At 41.6% G+C, this 21,735-nt stretch overlaps 1 protein-coding gene across 1 annotated transcript in view; it reads left to right on the top strand.

The window, feature by feature from the left end:
- The window catches only part of rps6ka4 (ribosomal protein S6 kinase, polypeptide 4), a 38,554-nt gene extending 23,078 nt beyond the window's left edge, over positions 1-15,476 (top strand). Inside the window, exons 15-18 of the mRNA XM_080748825.1 lie at positions 2,878-3,069; positions 4,013-4,172; positions 10,173-10,336; positions 13,726-15,476. Of these exons, the coding sequence (XP_080604951.1) occupies positions 2,878-3,069; positions 4,013-4,172; positions 10,173-10,336; positions 13,726-13,941 (732 nt within the window). The 3' untranslated portion in view covers positions 13,942-15,476. The remainder of the gene's footprint in view (positions 1-2,877; positions 3,070-4,012; positions 4,173-10,172; positions 10,337-13,725) is intronic.
- The last annotated feature ends 6,259 nt before the right edge of the window (positions 15,477-21,735 follow it).

Genomic DNA, 21,735 nt, shown 5'->3' with positions numbered 1-21,735 from the left:
CATTTTATGCCCATATATGCTATATGGAGATATTCAGAGATTTTTTGTTGACTCATGTGGCGTACGTGATGTCAGAGCCTTTTATGAAGTGATGTCACAATGAGTCAGAGCTTTCGCCGATTTCCTCCGGAACAGCCTGATGTCAACAATCAACCCCGCATAAGGAGATTCCGAACGTTTCGCGCCGGTTCGGGAAAACCGCGCGTCGGGTCGGGTCGAGACCCGGCACTGCACTCCGTGCCGCGGCGGGGAACGCGCGTGCCGAATCTGAAGCCGGTGGGATGAACGGTTCTCGAGATACGCGGATTACAGACAGACAGACAGACAGACACACACGCAGAGACTTCTCGCATTTATAGATAGATAAGGATTGCAATACAAACAAACATTATCCATGGATTCAGGGCTTCACAGGGTGAGTAATTGGTTCTTTCATACACCTGGGGTCCCATTTGGTCCCTGATTACAATATTCAGCTCTGGCTCGGACTGCACAATTCCAAAATTATTGAAATGGTATTGGACCCTTTTCAGAATGGCCATTTTGACAGGTGGACACAGCTGAAGGTAATAACGTTAATTGTGATAGAAGAAGGTAGGGTCAGTCCATGGGCTGGTCAGGTGCCATTGCCATGGCAGGCAAAACTGGATCCGGAAGTTCGGTGAAATACATTGTTGTCAATGAGAGCCGGCTGGACCAGCTTGTTAACAAACACTATTTCTGCTGTCTGGAATTGCTGGATAGCAAAAATTACATAGATGACTTTACCTTCTTTTTAATTACCTTGATGCCGACAGAATGCTGGTTTTCCCATGTGTAGTTTGTTTTGACTTGTGTTGGAGTGTTGGCTCATTCATTGAAAGAAAGAAATCTTCAAGCGAAATGGCTGCCAAGTGGAGTCAACACACAGCATTTCTGGTGCGTGGTCATGGTTCATCAGTGGCATCAGACTTCACATGCTTCAGTGCCTGTAACACACCGTCACAGCACCCTTCCACCCCTTTTTTCGCTCATATAATGGAAGTAAATGTGGAAGCATTTCATTGGGTTAAAGTGCCGACATCACCAGCTAGTACGTGCAAAGGAAGCCGGGATTACTGTTACACAGTGTCAGGATCCGGGGAGATTGCAGACCGTTGTCTATTCCATAAAAAATTCAATACACACCATATGCACATTGTGTTTTGGTGGTCCGTGCCCCGCATCCATGCTCAAAATAGAACCACGGTCTGAAAAGCGCTGAAAAGCAGCTTTTGCCGTGCCCACTTGACGCCTCAGTGTGACTGCAGCTGTTGAAAACCAATGGGTGAGTTTTGACGCAATCGTCTTGACACTTCCTGTCTGTCAGGCCCTTAACACCTAGATGAAACACACCCACAATCAATGTTATTACCCACAGCTGTGTTTATACACTACCTGTCAAAATGGTTTCTATGAAAAGGCTAGATCTATAGTGACTAATGCGGTATCCATATTGCAAGACACTGCAATATTATGGTGCCGTGTTGAAGTGAGAGGCTGCAGGTTTTCCTTCCAGCTCGACACTACACTACACTAATGAGTTCCTGCCTCTCTGCTTGAAGGTGGCCTAATTAGCTAAATCACCTGGTGGAGAGTTGGACCGAAGTGAAAACCTGCAACTCACTCTGACTGGAACATGCTGTTCTAGTCCAAAGAATTTTGGCCTACAATACTAATCCATATAATTCCTTCTCCCCAAAATGTAATGTAAAATAAAATAAAAACAAATTGAGCGCAGAGAATGTATAGCATAAGCTCAATATTAACCATAAATAGACTATCGTGTCATAGTTTGGATACATCAGACAAGGCATATGTATTGATCGAGAGGGAAAATCAGTTGCCATAGCAGCACTGCAGTCAGGATGAAACAATGATGAGGGTAGAGAACAAGTACAGAATAAGTAGTAGGCGAACACTAGTTAAAAAGGATAACAATATGAGAGACTATAAAGACCTGGATACGTATACGTAATGTACATAATGTCAGTATATAGAAATGGAGAATTAGTACTGTGTGGCTTCTATCACCATTAAAAGCCGCATATAGATGGACTTAAGGTAAGGACTTAAAGACTGACCTGGCCATCTGTTTTTGGTCTGACTGGGCATAATAAATGTAAAGGTAAATGTAAGTATTCGCACATCCACTTAATTCGGAAGCAGGTGCGTTGGACAGTGAAAACTGAAGCAATCATGAAAAACTATTTCATGAACAAAAATCCTGCATAATAAATACAAATGTATCACCAGTAAAATGGGCATGTAGTAGGTTTATATACCGAGTGTCAACAGAAAAATGTACCAATATGTACATAAATATAAGCCTATACAGTATTTACGTAGTATGTAATAAATATAGGCACATGTAAAGATGATTATTAACCAATATGAACAATCATCAACAATATGTGCAAAGAGTAAGTATAAATGTGCAGATAACCAGAAATGTGTATTACTGTTAACCAATACATACACAAACTCACCAGCGAGATGTGCATATAGGGGTACAGTATATTTACAGAGATTCAACAGAAATGTGTACCAACTAATATGTACAGTCAAACTCCATCAGTGTTAGTGAATTGAACCGCATACATGACATAAGTGGCATCACATTAGACTAACTAGCTTCAATGTGACATTCATTTTGACTTTCATTTTCGAGACAAAATGATACGTATCACAGCTCATTTACACCTCACTCCCTTAAGGCGGCACTATCACGGCTCACATTGCTGAAGAAGCAGCCTCCCATTATAATCTGCCCCTGAGTGTGAAGAAGTGCAGACTGCGCGCAAAAGGTTGGAGGAGTTAAGGACAGAATAATGACATGATCTCCTGTTTGCCTTGCAGAACGTGCTGTTTGCAGACGAGGGAGAGGACCTGGTGCTGAAAGTGATAGATTTTGGGTTTGCCCGCCTGTGCCCAGCGGGCAGTGCCCCCCTGCAGACCCCGTGCTTCACGCTGCAGTACGCCGCACCTGAGCTCTTCGACAGCGCCGGATACGATAAGGCCTGTGACCTCTGGAGCCTTGGGGTCATCCTGGTAATTTAAATTAAGGATGAGATAAAACTTTATTGATCCCCACGGGAAAATTGGGTCGATTCAGCAGCCACTAATAGGATGTGTGCACGGCGCTGCGATAGAAGGGGGAAAACGTCAGAGTTGGAGTTCAAAATGCTCTTCTCCGTAGGACTCGGCAAAGAATATATATATCGTCGTTGTCGAGTGAAAACCTTGTATGTCCAAAACCGTTCATTTTGCATTTATCATTTTAAAAATGATTTAAACTAGTGAAAACAGCCGATCTACAAGCACACAACACCTCGCACCGCGATCTGCTGTTTTCACTACTTTTGTGTGACAGCCTTGTATGATGAAGCAGGGCTTTACTTTGCGAAAGAACAGACAAATTTCAAACTTGGAGATACAAGGTTTCCGCCCGACAACGACGATATATATTATATATATAATGTGAATACACGTGCCAAAAAGTTTGTAAACTGGTCAACGGTGTATGCAATGTTCATGTTTACTTAGAAAATCTAGAATGTGTATTATTTCAATTGTGCATACAAAAATATCAAAAAAGTACCGGTATCTACAGAGTGTATGGGGTTTATCCATTATTGCAAAGTGTTACAAATAGACCCAATTATATATACTATACATACAATATATACAGTACATGTAAGTGCAGTAACTGCACTATCAGTTAGGGTTAGATAGAAGACCTAATACTTTAGTGTTGCCTCTGGAACCCAGGTGTTTTTAAACCGTAACAGACTGGATACTGTGCCACATTTAAAAATCTGTATTGTCAATGATTTAATAGTTATGCTCTCTTATTAGGTTTTTGTTTGGCCATAAGAAAGCCCCTACATGAACTTGTGTGTGCGTGTGCGTGTGTGTGTGTGTGTGTGTGCGTGCGTGCGTGTGTGCGTGTGTGTGTGTGTGTGTGTGTGTGTGTGTGTGTGTTCTCCTCCAGTACACCATGCTGTCAGGCCAGGTGCCGTTTCAGAGTGAGCAGCGGGGGATGACCTCATCTCATGCTGCTGACATAATGCAGAAGATAAAAGAGGGGAACTTCTCTCTGGTGGGGGAGCCCTGGAAGGGTGTGTCAGAAGAGGCCAAAGAGCTTGTGAAAGGTACATCTAAATCCAGCATTATTTATATAGTGCATTGCATACGGCGGGTGCAACTCAACCCGCTTCACAGAAAAGATCAACGTGATCCCTGCCATCACTCTTCCGAGGGCCGATGTTAAGCGAAAGTAGCTGCTCTACAGGCTCACAACACGTCACATTGCGCCGCCTTGTGAGCTTGTAGATCGGCGATTTTTTGGCAAAATTAAGATTTGGTAGAGAGGTAAAAACTAAAAGTAGCAGACCCAGTATAGAGCCCTGGGGGACAGTGATGCGAGGGTGTTACTGTTGTGCGGACTAGCCGACACCAACTTGGGATTAGGGATGGGACGATAAGTGATATTATAATCACGATAATCGTATCGCAGAGATTTAATTTATCGTGAGATCGTCCTCCGTCATGCACTGGGATCAATTCACCTTTTATTTGCTGAGCTGCATATCTGGTGCCATTTAAACCGTCTATTGGTAAAACGGACTTATAATGTACATTACGTACTCGATACAGTCTTTTTTTTTCTTCACTCTACCAAATCTTTTTGCCAAAAAATAGCCATCTACAAGCTCACAACGCGTCGCAATGCGACGTGTTGTGAGCTTGTAGATCTGCTCTTTTTTGGCAAATGTTCCGCCCCAGGATTATGGATGTTGGGGATATTTAGATTTTCGCGATAATATCGTAAATAGCTATTTCTTTTGTCACAATAATGGTGATATGAAATGTTAACAATTTCTCTGCCATTTTAAACATAGCTGTAGTAAGCAGCTGCCAAATTGTCCTTACCTTTTAGCGTGGGCACGCGCACGCATCGTGCACAATCTGTGCGCGACTCATCTAGTAGACGTGTAGACTCGGTGACAAGCTTTCGAATACAAAAAACCTCATTGAAAAAGACATATCCGTTGCCACGCTGTATTCCTGCTTATCCGCCAGTGTTTACATGAAAAAACATTGAAAAAAAGCCAGGCATGCGCTATGGTAACACGTGGACACGTTCGCGCACAAAACGCACAATATGTGCGGGGATCATAATCCAGGCGTGTAGAGACTGGATCAAAGTTTCCAAACGCAAAAATCCGATTGAAAAACGAGCGTTCCATCGCCGAGTAGCTTCCACTTCTGTTACACAGTAAACCAATGGAGGCGGGACTATGGCCCAGGCTCAGACTGGATACGGAAAGCTGGATCCGGTCCAGACCGGAAATGACCGGATACAGTTAGGGGGGCGGGCCTAAAGAGCCAGAATCAGCGAAAATCTGCGCTAATACTTTTAATCCTTTCATAATGATTAAAGCTAATTAAACTTTACGGGCTCTACGGGCATGGCAGCGCGGTACAGCGGGAAATCTACGGTTTCTACGGGGATCGCGAGGTATGAGTTAATATAGTCCCATCCCTACTTGGGACTCCTACATGGCCGCACTCCCTCCCTTCCTATCCAGCATCAGGGCCTGGAGCTCTGCAGTGTTGCTGGCTCCGCAGTGAGTCCACGTAGGTGGCGTTCTGCTTCCAGCTGTGTCTTGGGTTGGTTCCCACAGTACCAGTGGGCTGGCCATCAGTCCCAGGTGCCTGACACAGTGCCCAGCCGGCCTCATCCTTCTCTCTCTGACCTTGTCCGTGACCCGCGCACCTGCTCCTGTAGAGGTCCACGTTTCTGATATAGTGCTCCGCTCCCATGTGACAACGTTCAACTAAGTATATCCACCTCTTTCCGTGGGAATTTACTGGAGAATTTTTTGCACCACAGTTCCGGTTAACAGCAGACATACAAGCTCATGTCGCATTGCAGATGCAACCGTTGTGAGCTTGTAGATCACACTTGGCTGCGGCGCCGGAAGCTCCGTGCAATTTCTGCGCAATGCACGATGGGATGTTGGAAAGTTGTGGATAGGATTTAAGTGGTTAAAAAATAATGACGATAATAATAATGATTATGATACATTTAATTTACAACTGAATAAAATCCTTTTATCATTACCGTATATATTTGATGTATGTACAAAAGAAGCTGCTACTCATATTATTGTACCACTTTATTGCCCTATTCTGCTTCAATTGAAAATCAAATAAACAAAGTTAAAAAAACAACAACAACTGAATAAAATAAAAGCAATGCAATGTCCCCAGATTCAGAAACCTATAGATCTCTGGCAGGCTGTTCCATAGGCTAAGTCCATAATTTCTAAAAGCAGCTACTCCATACATATTTGTTCTAGCCTTCGGAGCTCTTAAAAGAGACCACTGTCAGAGGATCTATGGGCTCTGCCAGGCACATACCTACTGTAATAAAAAGCTTTGCACATAAACAGGCAGGTGCATTGCCCTTTAGTGATTTAAAAACCAATAAAAGGATGTTAAAATCTATTCTAAAACTAACAGGCAACCGATGCAGGGATTTCAAAATGGGTGTAATGTTTGCTCTCCATCTGGTCTTTGTCAGTACGCATGCTGCTGCTGCGTCCTGCGCAAGTTGTAACTAACCAACGGCCTTCTTCGATAGAGCCGACAGGAGAGCATTACAGTAATCAGGCCTGCTGGCAATAAAACCATGCATTAACTTTTCAGTATCAGCCTGCCCTGTGATGAGTTTGTTTTGCTTTCGGCATTCGCTCAACTCAATGCTTCACTGAGGGGAAACAAAATGCAGTGATATATTTGAAAAATGTGTTGGTGCTGCTGTGAATACCTCATGAGTTCTTGGTGCAGTTCAGCCGCCCAAGATGGACATCTTAATGCCCAGTTGAATTACCTCTCTTTGGCTCTACACTCTATGATGGAGAATGGGATGGGACTCAGCATTTATTGCCATGGCACAAAGTTACAAAAATAAGAAGTTTTAATACTTTTTTAAATGTATATAAATGTCAGTAGCTTCCAAAATCCCACTGAAGTTTTTGCACCCTTTACCCGTTTGAAGCAGAGCTTTGCTATTCAGTTTCTGTCCAGGAAATATAAATGATAATACCGATTCAGCCGTTTTGCCTCCCATGCATGTCTGTAGTTCACATCTCTTGATTGTGCTGCACCCAGGCTTCAGTCTCTCATCATTAAAGCCTTACTGATGCCAGAGTTTTGGGTTTGATCCTGATTTTGGAGTCCTAGACCACTGATTACTGATGCTTTGACTGATATTTTGTCAAAGAGTTTCTACTTGAGAATATTTAACTCATTAGCAAAAGGGTATATTAAAAATAATCGGAATAAATAAAGCTAACTGAACTTTATTTTATTTAACCACTAAAGCTCTATAATCTTTTTCTTTTCTTAAATAGTCGATCTGCATTGCAAGCTCATAATGCATCGCCTTGTGACACGTTGTGAGCTTTCATATCGGCTACTTTTGATAAGCTTTGCCTTACCCATGCCACATTATTACGCAATATTTTATGCTTTAAATATTTAAAAAATAGCAGATATACAAGCTCACAGCGCGGCACCGAGCTTGTAGATCTGCTATTTTTGAAATATCGTGAAAATTTGAATCTTGACCCGATTCTATAAGTGTCTTTTGAATCCTTCTAAGGTTTTTTGAAAAACCCATGTTTCTATGACAGCAATCTGGCCAGCCATCGTCAAAGAAAAGGTCCTTTTTCACTTAACTGGAGCTCAGTTAGTCTGTTCTTGAGGGACTACTATGTCAGTGGTTCTCAAACCTTTTCATGTGAAGGACCCCCAAAATGATATGTATTTGGCCACGGACCCGCTTCTCAAAATATCTAGTTCCAGGGACCACCCAGAAGCAAAATTTGAGTTACAAACTTTCGCTTTGAAAATACATATATTCAAAGATTTGCACATATTTTCACAACTTTTTCAAAAATAGCAGATCTACAAGCTCGCAGCGCTGCACTCGGTGCCACGCTGTGAGCTTGTATAAATGGGTTAATAAGAATCGGGACACACTTTAGCTGCTTGAATGCCGATACAGAAGTGAAATGATGACTGATTTACCAGCCAGGCCGATATATTGGTCTGGCTCTAATCATCATGGGCATTCAAAACCAATTATGAACAGGTAACAAGTACACTGGCTGCTTTGAAGGTGCTATCCATCACTGCAAAACAAAACAAACACAAGCAGTGGGAATTAAAATCAAACATTGTTTTTTGCCCCTGTTAATTGCCTCAAGGTTAATTTTGCTTACACTCGGCCAAAATAAATAAATTACAACATGCCGCTGAAAATAGTCCCCGTGAGATGTGCTAATATTAGCATTATAAAGCAGTATTCTCCACATTCATCAACTGCTTCTTTTGCAGTTGCAGTTTTGCACATTGCAACCTTGCAGTTTTTTCAGCACAAGCATGCTAAATGGAACTTTGGTCTGAACCTGTCACTGTGGCTCTGCAAATACATGCAGCTCAACCGGAACACTATATATATATATATATATATATATATATATAGATATAGACAGACAGATAGATAGATAGATAGATAGATAGATAGATAGATAGATAGATAGATAGATAGATAGATATATATATTGATTGATAGATATGTTGATTTATAGATAGATAGATAGATATGTTGATTGATTGATAGATAGATAGATAGATTTGTTGATGGATGGATTGATGGATGGATGGATGGATGGATGGATGGATGGATTGATTGATTGATTGATTGATGGATAGATAACAACGTATCAGGTTTAGGGCATTCTGTAACCAAAGACGTTAGCAGTTTTGAGCCTTGCAGTGGCCAGAATTATGTATGTTAAACATTATGCATAAGATGAGCACCTTAAATGTCTTAAGGGGCTAAAGGTAAGCGGGTCACATGGTGTCACTTGACACGTGAATTTCCCTGGGGATCAATACATGTCTAATCTATCTGTGTTCAGTGTTACAGTGGGAAGGTCAGTGTGCCCTGCTACTGTAGCTCAACCAGCACTGACTGACACAGCAGTACGTTTCCAGACAGTTTGGGACAGACTGTACATTAGGACAGCTGCTAAGGGGGGAAGCTGCATGCGTGCAGGGGTGTAAAGTAACTAGGTACATGTACTAGTTTGAGGATTTTGTTTTACTTTACTGGAGCATTTCCATTTTTCAATACTTTTACTTCTACTCCACTCAATCTCAGAGGCAAGGCAACTATTGTACTTTTACTCCACTTCAATTATTAGCTAACTTAATGTCTAGTTACTTTTGATTTTGATTGTTATTGCAAAACATAGATTAATAACCACTTCAGCCCTATTTAAACATTGGCTTTTTGAAAATAGCCAATCTAAAGCATATGATAACTTGTGAAACGGGACACGAGTACTTTTACTTTTGGTACTAATATCATCTTTTTTACTTGTAACAGAGTATTTCTAAATTGCAGTACTTTTACCTAAGTAAGAAATGTGACTTCTTTTTCCACCACTGATTTGATTTCAAGACAGTCTCTGTAGGACAGCTACTAAGAGGGGAAGCTTCAGGCGTGTAAGTGGATCGATCCTGTGTGTACAGGAAAAGGTCAAAAAAGCACTGCACCGCTCTGCCCTTGCGCTTGAGATCTAAAAAATGTATTTCTCGAGGCATCTGTAATGGGCCCTACTCAGCCCTCGGCGGGCTTCTCCTTAAATATTTAACGTTCAAATATCGCCCATCTCCGCTGCTCTATCCATAAGTGACCGAGTCCTCCTCTGCAGGGGTGTCACACCAAATTCTGGGCCCTGGGTACAAGGATTCACTGCGGGCCCCCCATGAATGTTAACTATTGAAAAATAGCAGATATACAAGCTCACAAGCAAGCTGGTAGATCTGCTATATTTGAAAAATTGTGGAAAAAGTGTGCAAGAAACCCATGTTTCCATGTCAGTGATGCTCAAACTTTTTCATGTGAAGTACCCCAAAAATGATAAGAATTTGGCCACGGACCCCCATCTCAAAATATTTAGTTCCAGGGACCCCCCCCCCCAGGGCCCCTCCACCTTGGGCCCTGGTAACTCAGTCCCACTTTCCTACCCCTTGTGACGCCCCTGCTCCTCTTGTCACGCCGCACGCAGGCCTGCTGACAGTGGATCCAGAGACGCGTCTGAAGCTCTCCGACCTGAAGGAGAACAGCTGGCTGCAGGGCGGGGCCTCCATGTCCACCACTCCACTGTGCACTCCGGACGTGCTGGAGTCCAGCGGGCCCACCGTTCGCACCTACGTCAACGCAACCTACAAGGTAAGGGTGCACCTACTGTAAACTACCAGTACCGGCTATATGACCCGTTAAAGACCTGAAAAAACACCTCAAATATCTTCTAAATCCTAATGGTTTTCCTGAAAAACTTTTGTTTCCTTATCTGTGGTGCTCAAAGTCAAGGAGCCCTAGAATGATATGTATTTGACCGCGGACTAGGGATGGGACGATATAAAAATTCATATCACGATTATTGTGACCAAAGAAATCACGATTTACGATATTATCACGATAATCAAATTCCATTATCCTGCGGTGGAACATTTGCTAAAAGATTTGCAGATGGGTAGGACCGTCTCCCCCACGCAAGTGCCGACATTTTTAACACTTGAGCTAATGGCGCACACCTACTTAGTCGGGACAAATTGAAATTTGGACTTCAGGCTTCACCACTAGTCAGACCCTGCCACATCTAAATTTCCCAAAAGAAGAGCAGGGACACCAAATACAAACACTACAGTTGTGCTAGTTTCATTGCATTAACATTCTCTACCATGCAAAAACATTTTATTCACCAAAAAGTTACATAGTGTCACATTAAATGTCCAAGAGCATTATTAAGGCGAATAGACAGAATAGATGGTAAATGGTGCATTTACAGTATGGAGCTAAATGGTGCATTTGCAGTATAGAAGTGCTTTACAATGTGCAATCACATTTACCCTCACACACATTCACACGCAGACGGTGGAGGAAACCATGCAAGGCACCCACCTGCTCATCAGGAGCACTTGGGGTTTAACTTAAGAGTCTTGCGCAAGGACATTTTGACAGTAACCCCAGGGGGAGCCCGAGATCAAACCGGGAACCTTGCATTTCCCAAGCCGTCGCTAACTGTCTAGTACGTTTACCACATCATTGCAACGTTCCTGGTTTGATTCCAGCTTGAGTGTTGCATGTCTTTCCCCCTCTCTGTCCTCGCTCACTTTCCGGTTACTCTCTCTGTAAAAAAAAGAAGCAAAAACAAAGAACTAAGATGTATGAATACAGTATGAAATGTCATGGAATGGCTCTGTTACAGACACCGACACATAATACTAAGTAGACATCAATGGAGACATGCTGTACAGACATGAGAACAGATGTCACATTGCAGCGCGAAAGCAGTAAAGGCAGACGATGGAGCAGATATCGCTTCCTGCTGTGCAATCACACTGCCACTCGCTTAGGCCAATGACACACTGACTGTTTCACAAAAAAACATCCAAGTAATGTTAACAAATATCGACAGCTAAATGTAATGTAAATCACCGGGGCAAAAATCTGTCTATCTTGGGCGGCTGAACTGCACCAAGAACTCATGAGGTATTCACAGCAGCACAAACACATTTTTCACTTATCACTGCATTTTGTTTCCACTCAGTGAAGCACTGAGTTGAGCAAATGCTGTAAGCAAAACAAACTCATCACAGGGTAGGCTGATACTGAAAAGTTAATGCATGGTTTTATTGCCAGCAGACCTGTATTACTGTAACACAATAGTAAAACAAGTAAAAACAGTTAGGAATAAGGGGTAAGGCTTGGACGAAAATAGAGCCCCTAGTGCTGCTACACTTAAAGGAGGACTTCACCACTTTTCAACCTATCTTCATATAATAGGTCCTCACTAATGTTCATAATAAAATAGCGCAATTTTTTTCTACTCGGTCCAAGTCTCCTAGGAGAGCTGTGGGAAGTTCAGAATCCATTGTCTTGTGACATCATCATTTCCTCCCCAAAAAAATGTAACAATATTTTTGAAAGAAATATTTAGATTTTTATTATCGCGAGAACAATGGCTTCCACTTTAACATTGCAACTTTTCAGGAATAGAAAGCCTGCAGTTTCTATTTGCTTGGATTCCCAATCGATGATGTCACAAGACGATGGGTTTCTGAGCTAGCCTGATACTTCAGTCCGCACATCACCACCCCCTGCTGGTGGGTGGTGTGTAGTGTGGACTGAACCCGGAGATATTTTATTTTATTTCAAGCGCGCCCAAAGAGCGGGCGCATTGAATGGGCCAATCAGGGTTGTATGCTTGGGGCACGTGGTTTGGCTGCTCCGGTCCCAGCCCCCTCCAAACAGAGCTCTTCTGCCCACGTCAGAGCAGTGTAGGCCCACGTGAGACTCACTCGTGGACTCTGATTGGTGTCCTCTGCCCATGTGAGAGTCTAGTGGACTCTGATTGGTCCGTGAAAACTGTCATGGCGGAGTCAGACTCGACTCGTATTATTTTAATAAACTATACAATAGTGCCGTTTCATCACGTTTTAATACCATTTTGCACTAACGTAAACATGCAGTCATATAATATGTTATGAGAAATAACATATTTTTGCAATGTCACGCCACGTCGCCTGTGTGTGTGTGTGTGTGTGTGTGTGTGTGTGTGTGTGTGTGTGTGTGTGTGTGTGTGTGTGTGTGTGTGTGTGTGTGTGTGTGTGTGTGTGTGTGTGTGTGTGTGTGTGTGTGTGTGTGTGTGTGTGTGTGTGACGTCAATAGGCTTTAGCCCGCCCCCGCTAAAATAGAATGTCTGCTCGAAATCTCAGACTCTCTCCCCCCACGTAGTGTGGTGTGTTGAGTCGGACGCTTGCAGTCAGGCTATTTCTGACCTGCCCACAGCCCTCCTCTGAGAAAAAAAAGCTATTTTTTAGTGAGGACCAATTATATGAAGATAGGTTGAAAAGTGGTGAAGTCCTAACTACATAATACAAAATAAATACATGTATTTTGTTTTGGGAGGGGATTTATTTTTTCATATATGGCCCATGAAACTCAATAGTGTTGCAACAGTTAATCAAATTAATCAATTTAAACTTGTCTTTGATTGAAATGATTGAAATGGTATTCGATAGAATAGTATTAGTTGCTAAGAAAGTTGCAGCCCTCTTCATACAGTTACGAATAGGAAGGAATATTGGTCAGATCCTGGATACATTTCTGTTCCCCAATAAACACAAGAACACTTGACGTCCAGGTCATGATGATCCTTCAAATATCCTGAATAGTACTTGGATGTCCTGTTCTGTGAGCACTGCATTTCGCTGCGTATGTCAGTCAGCTGCGGCGCATGTCGTGTGTGTTTTGCAGGCCTGACTCCCTCATGTCCTTTGATCTAATCATTTTATAGTGGCTCACCATCCCAGCAGTCAATCAAGTGTCATGTTCCAATCTTTCTATGTGAAATGAATATCCTGCAGTTATCCTGCGGCTACAAACCACTGGAAACCAACCACCCAGATTGTTACCATGTAAACATTTTGTTTTTTAAACTTGGAAAACAGTTTTTGTGTCCATTATTATTTGCGCGAGTGGGTAAAAAATGAAGAAAAATGACTTGCATGGCGTTAAAAAAAAACAATGCGTCTGTCTTTGCCTTTCCACGCCAGGCCTTTAACCGCGGGAAAAGAGAGGGATTCTTTCTGAAGAGCGTTGACAACGCTCCCCTCGCGAAGCGGCGGAAGCTGAAGATGACGAGCACAGGCGTGGAGACTCGATGGAGTTCTTCCTCCTCCTCCTCCTCCTCGTCCTCGTCCTCCCCCGCCTCAGCAGCGGTCTCCAAAAAAGCACAGCCAAACCAAACTGTGACCCGGAAAACTAGCTAGCCACGGAGGAGGGCCAGAGGCCGGGCGGGAGGAGCATGCAGGGTTCAGGAGTTGATTGTTGGAATGGAGGAAGAAAGTAGCGTGTATGGCCTCCCAGCTCTGTTAACCACTTGAAACCCTATTTTGACACGGTCACAACGCGTCGCGTTTTGTTGTGAGCCTGTAGATCGTCAATTTTTGCCGAAGATATTTGGTGTAGAGGGAGGGAGATAATAGCAGACCTAGCATAGAGCCCTGGGGGACCCCCGGCAACTAAGGATATAGGGTTTAAGTGGTTAATTTAGTTCTGATCATATTTAATGACTGGTCGAGCCCCCTGTTTTCAACGTGGGGTTTAATTGAAATGTGTGTTTTATCAATGCAATTGATAGACTGTATTTATCACTCTATATTCTCCCCAAAACCAATAACGTGTTCATCCGCATCGAATGTAAGACAGATCACAAGGAGGTCTGCTGTAGATGATTTGATGATTTGTTAGATGAATAATAATTCTGTGTTTGCGGGATACTCAGTACTTATTAAGTATTCGGTCACCACAATTTGGTGATGTTACACACCAAGATTTAAAAAAAAGAATATCACAATTTGTATTTTTGCCCTATTTTGAATAGATGAACAGTGCCTGACAGTAGTAGTTGTAAAAAAGGGAAAAAGGAGCCATGAGTGAGCACAAGCCATAGAAAAACTGAAAAGCCGATGACCTTTTAAAATGCGTCGATGTGAATGATCACATCGGCCGTCCAGAGTTTTGCAGACATGGCCCTGTGATTATCGCAGACTTCGATGTTTGACTTTCGGCTATAAAATTGAGGGCTGACAAATTATAAGTCAGCGAGTTAAGTGTTCTGCTTGGCACATGCTGTATAAAATTGCAAAGATTTGCGATGGGTGAGGTACAAATATATAAAAAAAGGGATTATGAGGTCCATGTGCTAAGTGTATGAATTAGTTAAAATGCCATACATTTGCACAGTTTGCAGTTTTTCTTTTTTCTTTTTCCTTTTAAACGTATTTCATATTTCTCAAAGGACTTATTAAGGAGGGAATTGGTTTGAAGATCTATAGTCGTATTTATCGTCGCTGTATGTCCAAAATGGCTACTTTTCAGGAAATGGAAAGAAAGAATCCAATGATATAATACATTTCATTGGTTAAATCTTTATAAAAACCCACAGACAAAGTTAACTACTTCCGACCTGGTATCCCTATTTTGATCATGCCATTAGAGGCAAAAATCTTCAGAAATACTCCCAACGGATCGCCGTGCGACACGTTTATTTTTATACGACGAAGTATAAAATAAGGCATTAATTAATGAAAAAAATGTAATGAGAAAGTACAAAGATGTTTTCTTACCCTACAGTGATGATGTTCTGGATGAAGTGATGACGTAGTGGAAAGCTCATCAGTTACTCTTCATGTTAAGGGCTGCCCTCTTTGGCTCACCAGTAGCTCCTGTAATACACTGCCAACGTGAAAGATTCCATGTATTAAAAACCCATTTAGAACGGGTACACATTATTGTGTATCATTATTTTATGCTTTAACTATTGAAAAATAGCAGATATACAAGCTCACAGCGCGGCACCGAGTGCCGCGCTGCGAGCTTGTAGATCTGCTATTTTTTTTTTTAAGGTTTTTTGAAAAACCTATGTTTCTGTCAGCAATCTGGCCAGCCATCGTCAAAGAAAAGGTCCTTTTCACTTAACTGGAGCTCAGTTAGTCTGTTCTTGAGAGACAGTGTTTCTCAAACCTTTTTATGTGAAGGACCCCCAAAATGATATTTATTTGTCCATGGACCCCCATCTCAAAATATTTAGTTCCAGGGACCCCCCAGAAGCAAAATTTGAGTTACAAATGTTCGCTTTGAAAATACATATATTCAAGATTTTTACGACTTTTTTCAAAAATAGCAGATCTACAAGCTTGCAGCGCGGCACGGCACGCGCTGTGAGCTTGTATATCTGCTATTTTTCACTGGTTAAAGCATTCAATAATTCTAGGCCTAAATGGGTTAAAAGTCAGTGTTTCAGGTGCCATTGGAACAACCAAGAAGCACCGATAAAAAACGATTGTAGTCTGACATATTTTAACACCATAATCTACTGTTGGTGTGCTGGTGAATCGTTACCAACAAGGACACTCCAGCACTCTGTCAATACTTGCAATTAGAGAGAAACAACATTTTGGTCCTCAGATCTTCTTTAGCCAGATCTATACTTGCAGTATAAAGCAGTGGTTCTCAACCTTTTCAGGCTGCAACCCCCAGAATGATCATATTTTAACTGGGGACCCCCTCCACCCTGACGAGCACTAAGAGTTGAGACATTACATTTTGTACAACACTGTTCTATTGTGAAAATAGCAGATCTACATCTGTGAGCATGTAGTTTCGGCTATTTTCACAATTTCTGCCTCTAATGTTCGACAATTTGACCAATGTTTGTGTCATTTTAGATGTATTAAAAGGTTCTTAAATTGTCACTTTAGAAATGTGCAGATACCCTCTATACACTTAAACTTTATGTTGGTTTGTTAACTGTTGAGTGAGGAAAACAATGTTTCACATTAAGTTAATCATCTGGGGACCCCCCAAAATAATTTGGGGACCGAACCACTGGTATAAAGTATGAATCAGCCATTTGCCTGATGAATGTCTGAGGACCGAAACATTGGTTCTCTGTTCTCTTGAATTAGTATAGATGGTGTACTCTTGTTTGTTCTGTGTGCCTTCAGGGCCTCTCCTACGCCTAAGTAGTTTTCTGGGAAACCTTCCTGTTCATCTGTGTTGAATATGAACCAACATACAATTTCTTTTTTATAGACATTGCTTTCAGAGAACGAGTATATGCCAGTGTACTCGAGGTGTGTACTTCTGGCTGTTGTGAGTGCAATTTTCTCATTCGTTTTTGTTTTGCCCGCATACTTAGATTGCCTTATGGTAAGGTAAATAAGTAACGATGGAAAAGTAAAAAACTTTTTTTTTGTCAGCTTTCTCTTATCCTGCCAGATTAGCCCCAAATCATGCTTACAGTATCACATAGAACTTGATATATTATGGGAAGGGTTAGTTCTCCTTCTCCATATAAAATTTTCATATTGACTGTGTACCCCCGCCATCCTGACGCTGGGTATAGCAGTGGTTCTAAAAGTTTTTCACTTCAAACGACACCCAGTTTGGTACGGAGGCCAACTCGGAGAGTGTTAAAGATCCATTCAGTTCCATTTGTACACCCTTCAAGTTACAGGCCTTTTTAGGAACACCTCAAGAACCCACTTTGAGAACCACCGGTGTAGATCGTACATTTTGGGAAAGACGTAGTCTCACCCTCACTTTTGCTGATTTACACTTCTGCTACCGTACTAGACAGTTAGAAATACGTTTAGAAAGTATTTTTCGACTTAGCTCATGGTTCATTTCCGTTTACATTGTAGACATCAGATCAAAGCGGTCCCATGCATTGGGACAGGAGCCATTTCATCTGTCCTTTTATCTGCCCTTCAAGTATCTTTGTGTATATATATATCATTGTTATGAAACATAAATGGTATTTTTAGAGTTTTGATGATTGTTTTGAAGCATTAAATATTCAGCTCACCGATCTTACGTTTATTATTTGACCTTTGATTTTTACTTGGATATTGCACAGTGTCAGTTGATCAACTACAGTAAAACACATTTCAGCTTTATATGGACAGCTTGCTTTCCTCCGGTATTTATTACGTTTTAATCTGTTTTAAAGTGTTTTATAATGCTGTGGTTATGGGATCTATGATGGACCGGCTTATGTATATCTGCATTGTATTTTGTTTGCTTGGGTGTGAAAGAGAACGAGTGAGTGATACCATGGGAGCCTGGATCCACCAGTGTTAATTTTGACAGTCAATTTAGTTTTAGTTTTAGTCAGTCTTTTGAATAAAATTTCATTTAGTTTTAGTCATATTTTAGTCATCTGAAATGTATACGATTTTAGTTGACTAATTCCACAGTTTAATATATTTCGGTGGGCCTTGATGGCGTTCTAACGCCTGATTTGACTCTTTTGCATGCTGAAATTAGCTGATCTACAAGCTCACAACACGTTGCAGCGGTAACGCGTTGTGAACTTTTTGTGAACTATTTTTTGTAATAGTTTTAGTCGACGAAATTAACACTGGGATCCACTGATGTTTGCACCAAAACCCTGATTCATGCTTTGTCGTACAGTGGTTTCGCACGCTGAAAATATCATATCTGCAAACTCAACGTGTTGTTGTGAGCCTGCAGTTCTGCTCTTTTCGGTACTGTGTGACGGAGTATAAACTGGGCAAGATGAAACATTACTGCAAGTTACTGTAATTTACTTTATTCACACAGCAGCCAATTATCTCTATACTCATACTGGAGGAGTTGGTTAGGTCTCCCTGACTATGGATTAAAAGCAAGGTGGCTGCCATGTGAATAGGCAATTGATTGATTTTTTATTTTAATTTTTTTTATTGTTTGTTTGCGTGATGTTGCATCCCCATTTTTTTTTTACAATAACTGGTTGTGTTGGAGTATTATAAATTCACGTTCAGAAACTGTGCTTTTATTGGTGTTTATATTTTGAGTTGGTGGTTATCATTTGTGATAAATAAAATATTTTGTGATGTTTTTTTGTTTGTTTTATTCGCTGATATACATTTTCTAGAGCATATCATTGTTGAGATGCACTATGTCTAAACTTGTAATTCGTCTTTGGCACCAAGGGTGCTTCAGGAGATCTGGTGTAAAAAATAAAGATTACTTTTGAAAAACATGGTGGTTAGTTAGTATATCTTTTCATGTAGCAATATTGTTGTGGCTTGTCGTTGTCCGGTTAACTAGGGTGCACAGTACACTGCTAGAGTGCTTGTACATAACATGCTGTGCAAGTTTTGTAACTGAACATAAAAGCAAGTGGGGGAAATGGCTCTACCTCTTCATATACCCATAGCCATAAACATTTCATGATATACAGTATAATGAAATATGTATGTGTTAAAATATCCCTTTCAAGTTTAAAAGAGAACCCCATTCCCCCAAACACAAACGGGATGCTGTTATCGACACTTGACTCCACAGTATCTCCTCTCATAAATGGAACAGGCAGGAATACATTTTTAATCCATTACAAAACATAGAAGAAAAAAAACAAAAAACATTACAGTTTTGTGCCTAGATGTTGGTTATAGATGGACAAGAGGGACCCAGGGGCTGTAGTTGAATTATTTATCTGGTCATGGAGCTTAGGACATGTTGCATATCATTTACTGTACTTTCTGTATCCAGTGTAAGTGTTTATTATGACTGCTTGTCACAAGCTCAAATAATTAAAAAGGACGAAAAACTACTGTATAAAAACCTTGACTTTAAGGTACACATTTGTTTAATGTATAATTTGGTAAAGTAAGTAGCCACGCATATAGTGTCAAGGGTATTCTCAACTAATCGGTTACTGACAGAAGTGAATTGTCCTTCTCTGCCTAATTGTCAAACTCCTCTTTGCATTTGCTGAACCACTATAATCTAAAACTATAATCACTAACACTATAATCTACATGTCACAGTAATACTAGTACTGACCCCTATTACTGCCATTTGTAGGAAATCTTGCTTTGGTAGAAGCCCGTTGTAAGGCATGGTGCTTAGACAGTGCAGTCTTAATTGATGTACGAGATACTTAATGGCTTAATGGATAAAGATTTAATACATTATTAATATGCTTCCTAATAAGCAACTAATTGATGTTGAATATGTATGCCAACAAACCTGTTCTCCATCCAGGGTACATCTACATACAGAGCATTGCACGTATCCAAAGCTTAATTTATACTCTGTCTCGCGACGGTATCGCACGCTGTAAATAGCCGACCTAAAAGCTCACAACACGTCCAATTTCGCGAGGCGTTGTGAGCTTGTAGGTCGGCTAATTCCGACGGGCAACACCGTTGTGCGGCGAAGTATGAATTGGGCTATAGTGGTGAGGGGCCCTGCACCATAAATTCCAAACCACCGGGGGTCAGTAGGCGGCCTGGCGTTAACAGCACAAAAAGCCCAGTGAGCGAGTGAGAAGCAGTGGATAACATGGCTATAATGTGTCATTGGGCCATTAATCAAAGATGGTCCCTGAGTGGTCAATTTGCATAGGAAATTGTAATATATTGAGCATGACACAGATGGATATGGCCGAAACCCTAACTGAAAACCATTCCATCAATTACTGTCTGCAGTCTTGGAACTGACCCAAGGATTGAGCCTGCTGCCTGCCTTCAGTCAGGCACATACAGTACACTGCACACACACACACACACACACACACACACACACACACACACACACACACACACACACAAGCCTGTGCGCACGCAGCCACACACACACACACACACATACATACACACACACACACACACACACACACACCGGCTCAAGACCTTTGTGAACAGGCCATTGCGGTAGACTTTATCTCATACTTTTGAATGTCAGAAGAACAGATCCCAAAATGTGTTGCGATGCGATTTTTGCCCCACATTTAACAAGATTATGTGGCAAGGCCAGCAATAGGAAAGCACTTTATGTTCCAGCTTCCCCATCATCCATACAGATACTGTACAGTTAGAATGAAGACATTGTAGATACCAAGAATGAACACAGCTAGGTCATCTTGCACATCTCTACCACTGTGATATATAAAAATAAAACAATAACAGAGAGTGATTGCAGGGCTGCTGATTGAGCAAAGTGAAATAAAGATGTGTGTTTATTGTATTTTGTATTTCTGACCTTGGGGAAAAAGCTATACTACTACTGCATAATGTATTTCCCCCCTTTCTTTCTGCCTCCCTAATAATGAAGTTTGTTTAGGCCAGTGGTTCTCAACTTTTTCAGGCTGTGACCCCCCAAAATAATAACATTTTAACTTGGGACCCCCCCACCCTGACAAGCTCTAAGAGTTGAGGCATTACATTTTCCTCTATGCACTTAAACTTTATGCTGGTTTGTTTACTGTTGAGTGAGAAAACAATGTTGCACATTAAGTTAATTAAACCCCCGGTGGTCCCGACCCACAGGTTGAGAAACCACTGGTTTAGGCCATCTCTCCCTCTCTCTGTGTCTCTCCCCCCCACCCCCCTCTCTGTGTATTTGCTATACCACTCGGTAACAATGGTGTCAATGTCCTTATGCTTTATGAGATGGCTTTATGGACTGCTGAATAGTGCATTAGCCAGCTGCCGTGCAGAGCAGCAATAAGAGTGATCCTTCAGCGTATGTCCCCTTCCCCTTTTAAATGGCGCTCCTCTCGCTCAATGACATTTACACAAGAAACTCTTAATATTGCAACGGTCAAAATCCGTGTGTAGATAATGCCCTGTGTGTGTACATACACAACACACACACACACACACACACACACACACACACACACACACACACACACACACACACACACACACACACACACACACACACACACACATACAAACAAACAAACGCACAAACAGTTACCTATACACTGTTTGACATCTATTTATGCCAGGTTTGATCGTGGAGATAGTACTGGTACGGGTGTGTATATAAAGATCCTCTGGCAAGATATTTCTTGACAAAACGAAATGAGATGGTGGTGTTTTTGACACATTTTGATCTTTGCTCGGGGAAAAAAGGGTGAGCTCGATATGTCTGATATGTCAAAACAAATCAACATGAACATTGGATTAAGTATGCAGCGTTGGGAAGAAAAGGTTGACTCCGCAAGATGACCCATCCATAAGCTGGACCAAAGATCA

This window comes from Nannobrachium achirus (assembly GCF_963921795.1).
Source record: "Nannobrachium achirus genome assembly, chromosome: 19".
Lineage (NCBI taxonomy): Eukaryota > Metazoa > Chordata > Actinopteri > Myctophiformes > Myctophidae > Nannobrachium > Nannobrachium achirus.
Note: the sequence above shows the minus strand (reverse complement) of the source record. Positions and strands in the feature narration are given on the sequence as shown.